Source organism: Arvicola amphibius, chromosome 1, assembly GCF_903992535.2.
Source record: "Arvicola amphibius chromosome 1, mArvAmp1.2, whole genome shotgun sequence".
Lineage (NCBI taxonomy): Eukaryota > Metazoa > Chordata > Mammalia > Rodentia > Cricetidae > Arvicola > Arvicola amphibius.
The window spans coordinates 99,749,977-99,764,414 of NC_052047.1; the positions used below are offsets into that span (position 1 = coordinate 99,749,977).

General features: G+C 54.8%; 2 protein-coding genes across 4 annotated transcripts; one reads left to right on the forward strand and one right to left on the reverse strand.

Annotated features, from left to right (window-relative positions):
- The first annotated feature begins 4,344 nt into the window (after positions 1-4,344).
- On the forward strand, positions 4,345-6,960 carry Gamt (guanidinoacetate N-methyltransferase). 2 transcript variants are annotated; one of them, XM_038340253.1, is made up of 6 exons: positions 4,345-4,593; positions 5,410-5,555; positions 5,643-5,706; positions 5,998-6,065; positions 6,155-6,265; positions 6,619-6,760. In XM_038340253.1, the coding sequence occupies exons 1-6, from the start codon at positions 4,413-4,415 to the stop codon at positions 6,643-6,645; spliced, it is 597 nt and encodes a 198-aa protein (XP_038196181.1). In that variant the 5' UTR covers positions 4,345-4,412; the 3' UTR covers positions 6,646-6,760. The 2 variants fall into 2 exon arrangements, with proteins under 2 accessions (XP_038196181.1, XP_038196173.1); XM_038340245.1 differs by having other exon boundaries at positions 4,349-4,593; positions 6,665-6,960.
- A 1,165-nt stretch (positions 6,961-8,125) lies between these two features.
- Positions 8,126-14,402, reverse strand: Ndufs7 (NADH:ubiquinone oxidoreductase core subunit S7). 2 transcript variants are annotated; one of them, XM_038340272.1, is made up of 8 exons: positions 14,286-14,402; positions 11,202-11,238; positions 10,602-10,670; positions 10,260-10,383; positions 9,380-9,559; positions 9,264-9,310; positions 8,639-8,727; positions 8,126-8,243 (listed from the first exon to the last, which is right to left on the reverse strand). In XM_038340272.1, exons 1-8 carry the CDS (start codon positions 14,299-14,301, stop codon positions 8,221-8,223), a joined length of 585 nt encoding a protein of 194 aa, XP_038196200.1. In that variant the 5' UTR covers positions 14,302-14,402; the 3' UTR covers positions 8,126-8,220. The 2 variants fall into 2 exon arrangements, with proteins under 2 accessions (XP_038196200.1, XP_038196191.1); XM_038340263.1 differs by having other exon boundaries at positions 8,126-8,287.
- Positions 14,403-14,438: the final 36 nt, after the last annotated feature.

Consider the following 14,438-nt stretch of genomic DNA (forward strand, 5'->3'; position numbering starts at 1 on the left):
TCGGTCTTGCGTGGGAGCCTGCGAGAAATAAAGTCCGTGTCCGCCCCTCAGGGCTCGATGTAGAATACAGGCTGCACGTTCACGTTAAGAAATGTGTCACTTCCCCGTGTTCCCTTTTCCCAGAAAATGATACAGAGGGTGACAGAGGCTGACTCACCTGTCCAAGGTCATTCAGTTAAGGCCCGATTGGGTCAAAGTAAAAGTTAATCAAGTTCACTGGCTATGAAAAAATATCAGTGTCCCCCAGTACCACTAAACATGGGCAGACAAACTCACTATTGTCTATTGGTTATCTTCTCATTAGAATAGTCTGTCTCTCCTCAAAGCGAGTTCCAGTCCAGCTAGAGCTACAAAGTGAGACGCTATGTCAAAAAGGTAAATGATAATACTAGTAATAATAATACCCACCTCAAAAAGACTATAATGAGAAGAATAAGCAGCCAGCCTTACAAAGTGAGACCCTGTCTCAAAAAGGTATATAATAATAATAATAATAACAATGATACAATAAATAAGCAAACAAATAAAAGGAGGTGATGCGCAGTTTGTAGAGCACCTGTCCAGGCTGACCAAGGCCTGGGTTCTATCCCCAGCACTATATAAACCAGGCATGACAATGCAAGCCTGCAAGATGGAATTCAAGGTCATCCTCAGCTGCATAGTGAGCTTGAGGCCAGCCTGATCTACATGAGACATTCTCAAACAACAAAATCAAACAATAAATGCCTCACGTGGCCCACAGTGCTGTTTGTGGCTCCAGATGACGGTAATTTGTAAGTACCCAGATGGAAAATACACCAGGCAAGAGAGAAGAGTGGCCCCAGGTGGCAGTGTGAAGCTTCTCTTGGATTACAAAACAGAGTAATAACAATTTTGAGGAGGGCCTGACTCTGTGTGGGGGATGTAAAATGCAGGGGAAGCAGGACCCTAATACAAGGTGGGGTTAGAGCTCTGAGTCATTGTTCTTACAATCCATAGATTGCCTGCCCCCACCCCCGGCAAGACAGGGTTTCTCTGTGTAACAGCTCTGGCTGTCCTGGAACTTGCTCTGTAGACCAACTTAGCCTGAACTCAGAGATCTGCCTGTCTCTACCACCCTAGTGCTGGGATTAAAGGCATGTACCAATACACCTGGCTTTTTCTAAAGACTAAGGTTTAACTAAGTAGGTCTGGCTAGTTTGGAACTCACAAACATCTACCTGCCCCTGCCTCTGAGTGCTGAGACTAAAGATATGACTGCCCCGCCTATATATTCTTATAGACTCTTCACAGTTCCACATGGACAGATTGTCTTTTTACCCTGCCTCCGTGCCAGCTATCCCTGTGCACGAAGGTGCCCCCAAATGCTCACAGGCCGACATTAAAACATTTGAAGATACCACAGCGTGGTAATCACACCTTTAATAATCTCAGCACTTGGGAGGCAGAGGCAAGCAGATCTCTGAGTTCCAGAGTGGCCAGGGATACACAGAGAAATCCTGTCTTGAAACAAACAAATAGAATTGTATCTGGGTGTCGGGTCACCCCAACACTCAGGAGGCCAAGGCAAGATCAGCAGCTCCAGGGCAGCCAGAGCTGCAAACTGCGACCCAATCTCAAAAAACAAAACAAACAAACAAAAAAAAAAACCCAAAACAACAAAAAAGCCAAAACCACGACTTTTCAAAGCATGCCATGACCCTACATGGAGAGGTCAGAGGAAAACATGCAAGAGATAGAACTCAGGGTGTGAGGCCCAAGGGCAAGCACCTTTATATGCTGAGCGATGCCTTGGGTCCAGAGAGTACTGTCACCCTGTGAGGACTGGGTGAATCAACAGCACAGGAGGGGGTGGAGGAAGACACACAAGGCACAGGATATGGTCAGAAGGACCGGGTGTCAGCCCTTTAAACTAATATATGGTTTAGAGACTAGATACTGGGGCTGGGGCTCAGCAGGAAGAGTGTTCTTCTGGTAGTCACAAAGCCCTGGGCTCCATCCCCAGAATCACGGGTCTTCCCAGCACTTGGGCTGGGAAGGTAGGCAGATCTCTGTGAGTTCGAGGCCAGCCTGATCTGAGGGTGATCTGGTCTGCATTGTGAGGTCCTGTATCAATAAACAAAATAAAACAAACAACAATTCATTTCCAGAGCTGGGTGCAGCAGCTCACACCATAAATGGACTGAAGCAAAAGCTGGAGCTCCCAGGCCGGTCTCAAACTCACAGAGATCACCTGCCTCTCTCTCCCACCATTAAAGGTGCTCCAGGCCAAGTTTTTGTTTGGAGAAAGAATCTCCCCAAGTCGCTCTGGTGAGTCTGGAGTGCTGGCTTACAAAGCGGCCACACGAGGTCATCAGAAGGACCACTCAGGGTAGTGGAGTGTGGAGGCCGGTGTGGGGCTGGAGTGCAGTGGGGAGAGCACTCTCCTGGCCGGCACAAAGCCCAGACACCCGGCACAGCAGGACACAGCCTTGGCCATGCTTGGCTGTGTGGGAGCTCAAGGCCCTCCTGAGCCACAGGAGAGCTGGCTGTTCTTCCAGAGGGCAGGGTTTGATTCCAACTGCCAGTAACCGAGCTCCAGGGGATGTGATGCCCTCTTCAGGCCTCCCTGGGCACGGCACACAGAGGATGCACAGAAGAGAAACAGACCCCACACCTATATACTGCACAGCGCTGGCATACAGACACAACACCTGCACACATAAAAAAAATAAAAATAAAAACAAAACCCCCCAAACCCCAAAACAAAGTAGAGGCCAGATCATCAGGATTTTTTTTTTTTGAGGCTGTCAGGATTCTAACCTGGAGCCCTGATCCCCACTCAGCAGCTTTTCCCATCTGTACAATGAGGGCATCAGCAGACACCACGGCAGTTCATTCTGAAAGCTAATAGTTTTACTATTTCAGACATTCTTCCAGCATTGCTCAGAAAAGCCATCAGGTAGCTACGCCCCACCAGACCAAGCGTTCTAGAGGTAAAATGGAGCCGGTTAGGAGCAAATGCAGACTAGAGGGGCAGTGAGAGGCTTATTGGACCCCACCAGGCCAGTGTGTGTCTAGACTTTATCAGACCAGCCCTGGTGGCCCACACCTTTAATCCCAGCACTTCGGAGAAAGATGCAGAACTCTGTGAGTTCAAGGTCAGCCTGGTCTACTTAGCAAGCTCCAGGCCAGTCAGGACTATATAGTGAGCTCCTATCTCTAAATAAACAAATAAATACAAATAAAAAATAAACTTGGAGGAGCAGCTAGGACGTGTTAGGATCAGCAAGTTTGGCAGCTTCTCCAGACAGGCCTCTGGACAGTAAATAGCATCCGCGTGAGCCAGTTAGACAAATGCAGAAAGTCAGGTCTTGCTCAAAATGCCTGGTCCACTCTTGCAGAAGCCTCGGCGTGCACCTGAAGACATATCACACCATCTACGGCACTGGCCTGTTCCCAGCAAGTAGGCCCGGGCCCTCGTGGCTCCAACTTCAGGGCTAAACAACTAAGCCCTGCCCAGAGCCGTAGGCCCCGCCCCATCATCGTGCCCTGTTTTTTGCAAAAGGCAGAACTCCGCCCAACCTCCCCTCCCCCCCCAGACAAAAACCCTAGTTGCCAGACTCCTTGCTTCCAACCCTAGTCCTCGGCCGAAAGATAGGCCCGGACAGTTCTACCTAGCCCCAAGCAGGCTAGGCCCCACCCCACCCGTGGAAGAAGGCCACTAGCAGAAGGCTACATTTCATCCTATCCCATAAACACCTACCCCATGGCTCTTTCCCCATCCGTAGCAAAAGGCTGGATACCACCGCCTCAGCCCGCTGGCCCCGCTCCTTAGCTCTGTCCCTCATACTTAGTAGAAGGGTGACCCCACCCCATCGCTCTGGTCCCGCCCCTAGCAGAAGTCTGGACTCTGCCCTAGCACAAGCTCCGTCCTGTATGGCTCCTGCCTGCTTTCCTTATAGAAGACTGGATTCTGTCCCAGCCCACAGGCCCCATCCATAGCAAAAGGTTGGACTCCTCCCCTGCCCACCACTGCAAGATCATCCCCAGCCCATAGATCTCCCCTAACAGAACTTTACTCTTCCAGTCAGCAGCCCCCACCCTAAGCAGAGCCTGCGTGCTCCATCTCGTTCTCAGGTTCGGACTACTACCCAGGCCCAGACCAGCAGTAGGAGGGGCAAGACCCCACCCCTTCTGATGGCTCCACCCACCCCAACCCAGGGCCGGACTCCTTCCCCAGGCCCAGCCCTAGCCAAGCCCCGCCAGCGTGCTCCATCATTTGGCGAGACACCCTCAGGGCCTCAGGCCCCGCCCCCGTCCCAGGCTCCACCCTCCCGTCCCAGCACTTGGCTAAACTCCTTCAGATTCTCACAGGCACCGCCCCACCCCGCCTCCTGCAGCCCCGCCGCTCCACCGCCCTGTCCTCCCGGCCTGGTGTGCAGAACCTCACCATGAGCTCCTCTGCTGCCAGCCCGCTCTTCGCACCCGGCGAGGACTGCGGCCCCGTGTGGCGAGCGGCTCCCGCGGCCTATGACGCGTCTGACACGCACCTGCAGATCCTGGGCAAGCCGGTGATGGAGCGTTGGGAGACCCCCTACATGCATGCGCTGGCGGCGATAGCCGCCTCCAGAGGTACCCTGTCCGAGGAAACTGAGGTTGCAGCTCAGGCGTGCGGGAGTTCCCATGCGTGCTCGTGCCTCAGTTTCCTTGCCTGGGCCTGCCCCAGGACCACCTTGGCCGGGAAGGGAGGGTGTTGCCAAAATGTGGACGCACATAAGAGGCGCCTGCCTCCAACTGTAACTTCCTCTCTGCAGAGGGAAAAGACTTCTACTCCCCGGGGCTGGCTGGGAGGGTGGGTCTTCCGATCACAGCCCTGAGTGGAAATGAGGGACAGAGTGGAGGGGCTGGGGCTGGTCGGGAGTTTCCCCGGACTGTGGCTAAGAATAGCTTGGGAAAACTGAGCAGAGGCAGCTGTCTTGGAGCTGTGGTCAGGAACTGCTGGTTGAGAGAGGATGATTGGTGTTTGGGGCTCCCCAGACTAAAACAGAGCAATGAGCCTCAAGTTCACCCAGGGCAGATGAGGACCTAGTGTCAGGTGATGAATGAAACACGGGTTAAGGGGGCTGCAGGTGTCAGGTATCCAAGCCGGGCTTGTTCCTTGCTAACCCCACAGATAAGGGCCATAGCACAAATAGCGTGGGCAGGGGCTCAGAGTCCAGGGATCCCTGGGACCAGGTCCAAGACAAGAGCTGTGCCTGTCCGTAGCCTCCCAGGCCAGCCACTCTGATTGGCAGCTGTCCAGGGCCCACACTATTGTGTTACTTTGTTCTGTCCACCCACACGGTCCTGCTGGCTGGTTGTCCTTGAGGCATGTGACTGGCAGCTGGGCCCCACCCCCACGTCTCCCTCCCCCAGCCAAGGCAGCCTTTCTGTGTTTTGTACTCCCAGGGGGTCGTGTCCTGGAAGTGGGCTTTGGTATGGCCATTGCGGCCTCCAGGGTGCAACAGGCCCCCATAGAAGAACACTGGATTATTGAGTGCAATGATGGGGTCTTCCAGCGCCTACAGGGCTGGGCCCTGCAACAGCCACACAAGGTACCACTGGGGTGGCAATCTGGGAGTACCCCAGGGTTAGGGGGTCCCGGGGAGCCATTTGACCCCCAATCTTCTTTCCTTTCCAAGGTCGTTCCCTTGAAAGGCCTATGGGAGGAGGTGGCGCCTACACTACCTGATGGCCAATTTGATGGTGAGAAGGCTCTGTGAGCCCAGCAAAGGGGCCATGCTCCAGGGAAAAGGCTGGCCCCAGTCCTTCTTGGCAGCCATTGCACTATAATTAGATTGGTGAGACTTGCCGTCAAGTCTGAGTCCCAGGATGCACGTGGTGTAAGGAGGTCCTCTGCCACGCGCACGTGCCCCCATCCTCTGCGCACCTCCAGTGTGCACTTGGCACAGACTAGAGAGGGCAGAAATGAGCGGCTGTGGGCTGGGTCAGATGCGGTGTGCGAGGCTGGCTGCCAGGCCTGTGTTCTCTCTGCAGGGATCTTATATGACACATACCCACTATCTGAGGAGACCTGGCACACTCACCAGTTCAACTTCATAAAGGTGGGGCTGTGGGGCCAAGAGTGGTGGGCAGGGCATGGGACACCTCTCTTCCCACAGCCCCTACCCCGTCCACTGGCCTCTCTTTGCAGAACCATGCTTTCCGCTTGCTGAAGCCTGGGGGCATCCTCACCTACTGCAACCTCACATCCTGGGGGGAACTGATGAAGTCCAAGTACACGGACATCACCACCATGTTTGAGGTGCGACTACCTGATAGCCCTGAAGCCTGGAGCAGTGACCTTGGGAGTGACTGTGGTTGACCTGTGACACAGGCCCCACTCTTATGGCCTCAGAGGCCAGAGGTCTTCAGTGGGTCGGGAGTACTGCCATTTTCCACTGTGAAATGAGGAGAGCCCTCACTAGTTTAGCCTCCCGTGGATCCCCAGTGCCGGTGCAGCCCTATCCACTGCCCTCTGTTGTGTGGCCACACTTATCTTAGAGATTGTGCCAGGGCCAGCAGGACCAGGAGTCCCTTCTCCTGGAGGCTGGCAGTGGGTCAGTGCAATGACACTCCAGGGACTAGAATGCGAGGTTCTGTCACCACCACCCCCAGGTCCTGTCCCATGTGGTCAGGGGATGACCCGAGCCCCTCCCTCCAGGAGACACAGGTGCCTGCGCTGCAGGAGGCGGGCTTCCGGAGAGAGAACATTCGCACAGAGGTGATGGCACTGGTGCCGCCAGCAGACTGCCGTTACTACGCCTTCCCTGAGATGATCACTCCCGTGGTCACCAAGCACTGAGCGACTGGCCCAGGCTGGAATGAGCGGATATCCTCTTCAGTGCCTTGGTGGCTGGAGCTCACAACTCCTGCCTCTCAGCTATCCCTGAACTGTAACTCTTGCTGGCCCAGCTACCTTCCCAGAGCTCAGGGATAAAATAAATTCTAACAAAAGGACTGGTGGCCTGGGCCGGACAGTGAGCTGGAGGGAGGCACATCTGGTTCAGAACATGCAGTCATCCATCACTGTTGCCCCTGCCCTGCCCAGATGTGACCAACTAACCATTGTCCATTTTCAATGGGAAGCCCAGCCCACACCAAGCCAGGACACCCTCCTCTGCAAATGTCTGGTCCACAATGCAGCCCCTGCCTGGCCCTGAGAGTGAGTGTCTCAGCCTGTAGCCTATACCCAGCCCCTAGAGACCCCTCTGCTCACACCCTGCCCTTGCCACAAGAAATCCTCCCCCCAGCCCCTTCCCCAGCACTAAGGCCAGGCTCAGCATTTACAACAGGGAGCAGGCTGTCGCTCTACCTGGAAAGCCCCAACCTTAACAGAGTTTTATCCTAAAAGTTTGGAGCAGGGCATGGTGTGGTGACCTTTAACCCCAGCCCTTGGAAGGCAGAGGCAGAGGGATCTCTTGAGTTCAAGGTCAGTCTGGCCCATAAAGTGAGTTCTAGGACAACCAGGGCTACACAAAGAGACCCTATCTCAAAACACAAAAAACTCCTACTTGGGATGGGCAGGCATCTGCCCCTTCCATGTCCTGGGTTGCCAAGATGTACCACCCCAGCCCATCAACTAGAAATGCCAGATCCTGGGGCTGGAGAGATGGCTCAGAGGTTAATAGCTGTGGCTGTTCTTCCTGAGGTCCTGAGTTCAATTCTCAGCAACCACATGGTGGCTCACATCTGTACTGAGACCTGGCGCCCTCTTCTGGCGTGGAGGTGTCCAGGCTGGAGGAACAGTGTATACTTATTAAAGAGAGAAATGCCAGATCCCAGAGCCACTGCTGTCACAGGGTGAAGATCTGCATGGCACAGCCTAGGCTCATGCTCACACGGGGCATCGAGCCGAGTCTCCTCCAGGGCAGACAGCAGGCCAAGGATGTGTCCGCTACTGTCCTCACTTGCCCAGAAGCGGGGGTGACTAGCCTGAGCTGCACAGTGCGCAGCAGTCGCAGTCTGAGCCCCAAGGCAGGTGTGAGCGGACAAGCCATTGAGACTGAGGGGCCACCAATTTCCTGCTCCCTTATGGCAGTCCCTCAGGGCCAGCAGTCTTTACAGAGGGCACAGGACGCCCAGTGTGATGCCTCCCACGGGGCCACAGTCCATACACAGCACACACAGGACTAGGGTGGGTTTATTCACACTGGGGTTCCGGAGCTGTGGCGCTCGGCCTGGCGGCTCTACCTGCGGTACCAGATCTTCAGCCTCTGCTCACGCTTGATTTTCCGCTGCAGCTGCAGGATGCCATAGAGCAGTGCCTCGGCTGTGGGCGGGCAGCCTGAAGGACACACACGCTGAGACCCCACGGGCCCACATGAAGGACTCTCGGGGTACCCTGGGGTTGGCTTTGAAGGGACAAGTGTCCTTGCTGTGTTGGGCCTCCCGACACCCACTCCACACAGAAAAGGGCCCAGGTTGTGACTCTGGTGACCAGTGGGGTCCTCAGGAAGAGTCACTCACAGAAACAGGTCCACTGACTGGGTCAGGGGAGATGGGCAGGAAGCTTGGGCTAGGGGCATCTTGAGATTCCAGGTCTCAGAATGCCAGAGGCCTCAGGAATACAGCCTGGAGCTGCGCCCCCTCCCCCATTTAGCTGGCCCTTGGAGTGGGGCAGGGTGGCTGGCCTCACCTGGCACATAGATGTCCACAGGCACAATACGGTCGCAGCCTCGCACCACTGAGTAGGAGTAGTGGTAGTAGCCCCCACCATTGGCACAGCTAGGGAAAGGGTGAGGCGGTTCAGATGCGTGGCCACAAAGCCCACCCCACACCCTTCATCCTGGCCCTGGGAGAGGAGAAAATGCAAAGGCCAGACCCTACATATGGATAAGAACTGGGTTCAGTAAAGGGGGCTTCTAGAACCTTCCATGGGGAACGTAGGATGCAAGTGGCAACGATAAACACATGGAAAAGTGCCCTCAACCAAGCATTTCTGCTGATGGACCTGGGGTGGGACTGTGGGATCTAAGATGGCCTCACAAAAGTCTGGAATTCACTACACAATAGATGACCTGAGGGTGACAGGCATGTGCCACCTACTGTTACCTGGCGCTGGGGATGGACCCCATGTTCCTGCATGCTGGGGTGAATCTCTAACCTAACTGCGGCCCTTTACGTTTTATCGTTTGAAACAGGATCTCACTATGTAGTTCAAGCTGGCCTCGAGCTCACTGAACGGGAACTGTGACGGGGAGGGGGGTTACTGGAGTGGGGGTACCGGAGTGCCCACTCCCCAGGCAACCGAGCACACTCACCTCCCCATGGACACCACATAGCGAGGCTCAGGCATCTGGTCGTACACCTAAAAGACACTCAGGTCAGGTGTCTGTGGGTGCTGGGCAGGAGAAGAAACCAAGGAGACCAGGTGTACCTTGCGGAGTGCAGGGGCCATCTTGTTGGTAAGTGTGCCAGCTACAATCATCACGTCGGCCTGACGCGGGCTGGCACGGAACACCACACCAAAGCGGTCCATGTCGTACCGTGGGGCGGCCATGTGCATCATCTCCACCGCGCAGCATGCCAGGCCAAAGGTCATCGGCCACAGGGAGCTCTGTGAGGGCGGGGGCAGTCGGTCACACGTCCGTTCAACACACCCTCCACCTTGTGGGCACAGTGACACTGAGTGCCTGCCAGTCACATGAGGCTAGTGCCTGCTGCAGACCCAGGACTCTGGGCGGCATCCAGGCCAAGCTGCTGCGCTGGGCACCAGGAATCCCCTCTTGGAATCCCCGGGCTCTATCCACTAGTGCATTATTAGCTCCTCGCGGGTCTGGACGCCCTGCACCTGCACCTGAGACCCGGCCAATGTGTCTGGGCTGAAAGTGCCCTGTCTCAATAAAACAATACACAATTTAAAAGGCATTTTCATCAGCTCTTGAGATGTCTCAATGAATAAAGGACTTGCCAGTAAGTCAGAGAACCTTGGATGGACAGCTTTGTTAACCAATCATCTTTAAGAGGTGGGATCTAGTTAATGCGTGGCTTGAATTTGATCCCTGGGACCTACATGGTAGAAGGAGGGGGCGGGGTCCTACAAGCTGTCCTCTGGCTTCTACACACAGGCATGCATAGACACATACTTGACAAAACAGATAAATAAATACAATAAAATGTTCTTAAGATTTGCAGTATAGCCAGGACCACACAGAGAAAGCCTGTCTCGAGAGACAGAGGCCTGCTGAAGGCCTAGTCATCCAGCCATCCTGAGTGACGGCTGGGCGGGCAACCAAACCCTTGGGAAGGGGACTTACCCGGCGTGCCCAGTTGATGAGGTCATCCAGCTTGGCCACCACATACTCGGCCCGGTTTCTGGGAAGATGGGAGGGCTTGGGAACCACAGCTCCGCCTGCAGCCTTGGGCACAGCAGACTGTGTGCTAAGGAGAGAGCACATGCATGGGGGAGAGTTGGCCAGGGGACCCCAGTGTCCTGTCTGGGACCCAGCCAGAGCAGCTTCCCAGTAGGGAGGGACACATAGGAAAGGAGTAGTGGCCACACTAGAGAGGCGAGATCGTAGGGCAGGCAGGGTGTAGGCAGCACCTGCGTGGAGGGCCTGGAAGACGGCACTGGGGCCTCTCCCCCAAGCCTGGATTACCTGCTCGGGCCCTCGGTGGCCACACTCTGATGGACTCTGCGCACCTTGGCCGCTGTGTCTATGCTAGACCTGCGAACAGGGACAGGGGTGAAAGGCCACCAGGACCCAGGCAGCTGTTCCTTCCCACTGTCCCCACCCACAAGTGCCTTCCTTGCCCACCCATGGTCCCTTGAGCATCTACAGGCCATCTTGCTCTCTCAGACACGACCTGAGAACAGCAGCTGGCCAACGCTGTCAAATGTCCTCACTAGGACAGTCCTGAGGTGCTGTGCTTGAAGCCCTTTACCTGTCCCAAGGCAGCCAGCCTGCGGAGGTCCGGGGAAGTGGTCATAGAGCACCTTGCTGGGACAGGCAGTACGTGAGCTATGAGGACCCCAGGTGTGTGGAGAGTGCTGCCCTTCCTTGGCCATCGCCCTTCCAGACAATCCCCACACACCATGTGAGGAAGACACCTGGTCAGCCTCCCTGAACCTGCTGGGAAACCTTCACCAAGTAGTCCCTTCCCTGGACGCTACAGAGGGGCCCTCCTGGCTCCAAGCCCTGCAGCTCCACTCTGTTCCCTGACGGCAGGCTGGATGTATGACAGACAGGCACACTCACCGTAGGCCCAGGATCCGTACACAGAAGAGACCAGGAGCTGGGGAGAGAAGCATAGCAGCTTGGGTCCAACAGTTTAGTCCCAAGGGTCTAGTTCTGGGTCATGGCCCTTCCCTGGAGAGCTCCAGCACACTTTGAGCCTTGGCTGAGTCTCCCTCTGCCTCCCATGCCACACCAGGACCCCAGCCAGCTGCTCCTGAGTAACGGGTCCTACATCTCCACACAGCAGGATGCAGTCCAGGGGCATCTTTGAGGGTGGGGTGGAGCTAGGCACGTGTTGGCCCCTTCACCCCAGCACCCGGGAATGAGGCCTGTCTGCATGAGCCCCTCCATAGGCCACTAAGATGTGCCCTGAGGTAGCAGGACTGGGTGCTTTGTGAGGACAGATGCGAATCAGGTCCAAAGATGTACGAATGGCATCCCAGCACTTTGGAGGTTGAGACAGGGGGTTGCATGATCTAGAACAGCCTGGCTTACACACTGGAAAAACCCGAACAGTATGAAAGACAAACAAACAATCAAACAAACAAAAACCAACCAGGGGTGGGGTGGGGTATACAGAGATTAATACAAAAATAACCTCATGAGGTTACAAGGGAGGTGACACTTGTGACACCTGACCCTGAATTCAGCTTCCAGGGCTATAGGGTAAATTTCTGTCACCTGGAGCTGGGTGTAGAGGTGCACGCCTTTAATCCCAGCACTGAGGAAACACAATTGGAACTCTGTGAGTTCAGAGCCAACCTGGTCTATATAGCAAGTTCCAGTCAGCCAGGATCACACAGTGAGACCCTGTCTTGGTGGTGAGGAGGGAGGAGGCCTCACCTGAGACAGCCTCTGCATGACAGAAAGGAGGGACTGGGAGCCCCCCCACAATGACTTGGGAAATATTCTGTCTCTAAACCTGGGCTAGGGCTGACAGCTGCTTTCCTTGCTGTCCCTCTTGCCTCAGCTCTCCTCACTCTGATGTCAACCTTATTCAGTGATACGTTTTCCAAGGTCACGACTGTGGCCTACTGCTTGGACCAAAGATGTCTGCTAGGTCTAGACCTCCTGTCTGAGGACACACACCAGCCTTGGTTTCCCCAGATGAAAATTTAAGGCTTTGAATAAACTAACAGTGAGTAAATGCCCTACTAAGAGGTTGGGGTGCCAGCATCAGGCTTTGTTTTTTTTTTAAGGGCCACACAGTCTCTCTATGTTACCCTGACAAGCTCTCAACTCCGACCTCAAGAGAGCCTTCTGAGCACCAAGCCTGGCGTGGACCAGACTTTTGTGCTGTCATGCTGCCAATTAGACTTGGGGGCTTGAACATGCTCAGTGAGTGCTTCAATACTGAGTCACATCCCAGGCCTCCACTTCTTCCTGCTTTCTTTCTCCTTCTGTTTTTTAAAGGGTCTCACTATGCATCCTTGGCTGACCTGGAACTTCCTAGGGAGACAAGAACTCACAGGGACCCCAATATCCTTCTTTTAAAGCAGGGTCTCAGTGTCTAGTCCAGGCTAGGTTCATCAGCTTCCTCTTGCCTCAGCCTCCATAGGACTAGGATCATAGCTGTACCTGACAATGCTCTACCGCAAACATCTTCTTTGCTGCCCCGAAAGTATTAATGAAAATTAGCTTTTCCTTCAAACCCAACTGTGGGTCAGAAAACACAGCAATTGGTAATAAGGTCTATCACCTGTTCATTGGCAAGTGCACAGCCAGTCCTGAGTGAGCTCAGGAAGCAGCAGTCCATGCCATGAACCCATTCCTTCCACTCCTCAGTGCCCATGCCACAGCTGGGCCTGGCATACTGCCCAGGTCTGTAACCCCAGCATGAGAGGAGGCAGAGTATCATCAGTTTGGTATAACCTACGCCACACAGAAAGACCCATCTTAAAGAAAAACAAAATCACCAGGCCGTGGTGCCACACATCTTTAATCCCAGTACTCAGGAAGCAGAGGCAGGAGGATTTCTGTGAGTTCCAGGACAGTTTCAGAGAAACCCTGTCTCCAAAACCAACCAACCAACCAAACCCCCACCAAAAAAAAAAAAAAAAAAAAAAAAAAAAAGAAAGAAAAAGAAAAACCCACAAAACCAAAAAAAGTTCAAGTCCAAATCTGTCATCCTAGCACTTGGGGGTTGGGTGCTGAGGACCAGGAGTGCAAGGTGGTGGGGGGGATGCTGGAGAAACGACCAGGAGTTCAAGAGGGGGGGGGATGCTAGAGAAACAGGAGTTCAAGGGGGGGTGGGGATGCTGGAGGAACGGGAGTTCAAGGTCAGCTTCCCACACGTGACATTCTGTCTAAAAACAAAACGGCTGGCGCTGGCGCTGGAGTTCCTTGGCGGAGTCCTTGCCTAGCACTCACCAAGCCCTTAAGTTCCCTTCCGAGCGCTGCAGAAATGGGTACGAGGGTGCACGGTGCACACCCTCAATGGGTGGAGGCTTCAAGTTCATCCTCAGGATACATAGTGAGTTTGAGGCCAACCTAGCTTTCATGAGACCCTGTCTCTGAGCAACAACAAAACCCGGGTGGAGTGAGACCCGACCGCCTGAGATCACCGGTTCCTAGTGTTAACAGTGCCACCATCTAGGGGCTAAGACTAAGACGTTCTGCTAAGGGAAACTTATCAAGGGTCGCTCAGCACGCCAGACTGGATTCGCGGATAATCCCTGTAAATAAAGAGAACGGCACCAAGGCTTCCATAGGGAAACCGAGACATCTGCAATGCTAGAGGCCCTGGCTGGCTGCCCAGGGCTGTGATGGAGGCGCGGGTGTGTAGCCTGACTGCCCTGGGTCCCCTCCCTGTCCCGCTCTCTGTGTTTCAAGGACATCAGCGGGCTCCTGCAATCAGTTTCCTGGGGCTGGGAGACAGACAGGCCTCAACGTCCCCGACTATAATCTGCGCAATAACAGGAGAAGGTCTACAGCTGACAGAATTGTGTGAAGCGGATCCAAACGCACTTCGGCCCGATCCCGGACCCCGACATTACCGAGGGCTGAGACCCAACCTACAGGGGTCTGAGACGCCGAGGTGGCTCCCGGCGGCCACAGCACGCAGCCCAAGGCTGTCCCGCTATCCCGAGCTCAGAGCTCACTCACCCGCCAGCACCGCCATCTTGGCCTCGGCCTTCAGACAACCTCTGCGGTCCGTCCTCCAAAGCGTTCCGGGGCTGGTCCTTCGCCCAAATAGGCACTAACGGAAACCGGGACAGGGAAGCGGAGTCGTTCCGATGCGCTTACTTTACTGCCTGT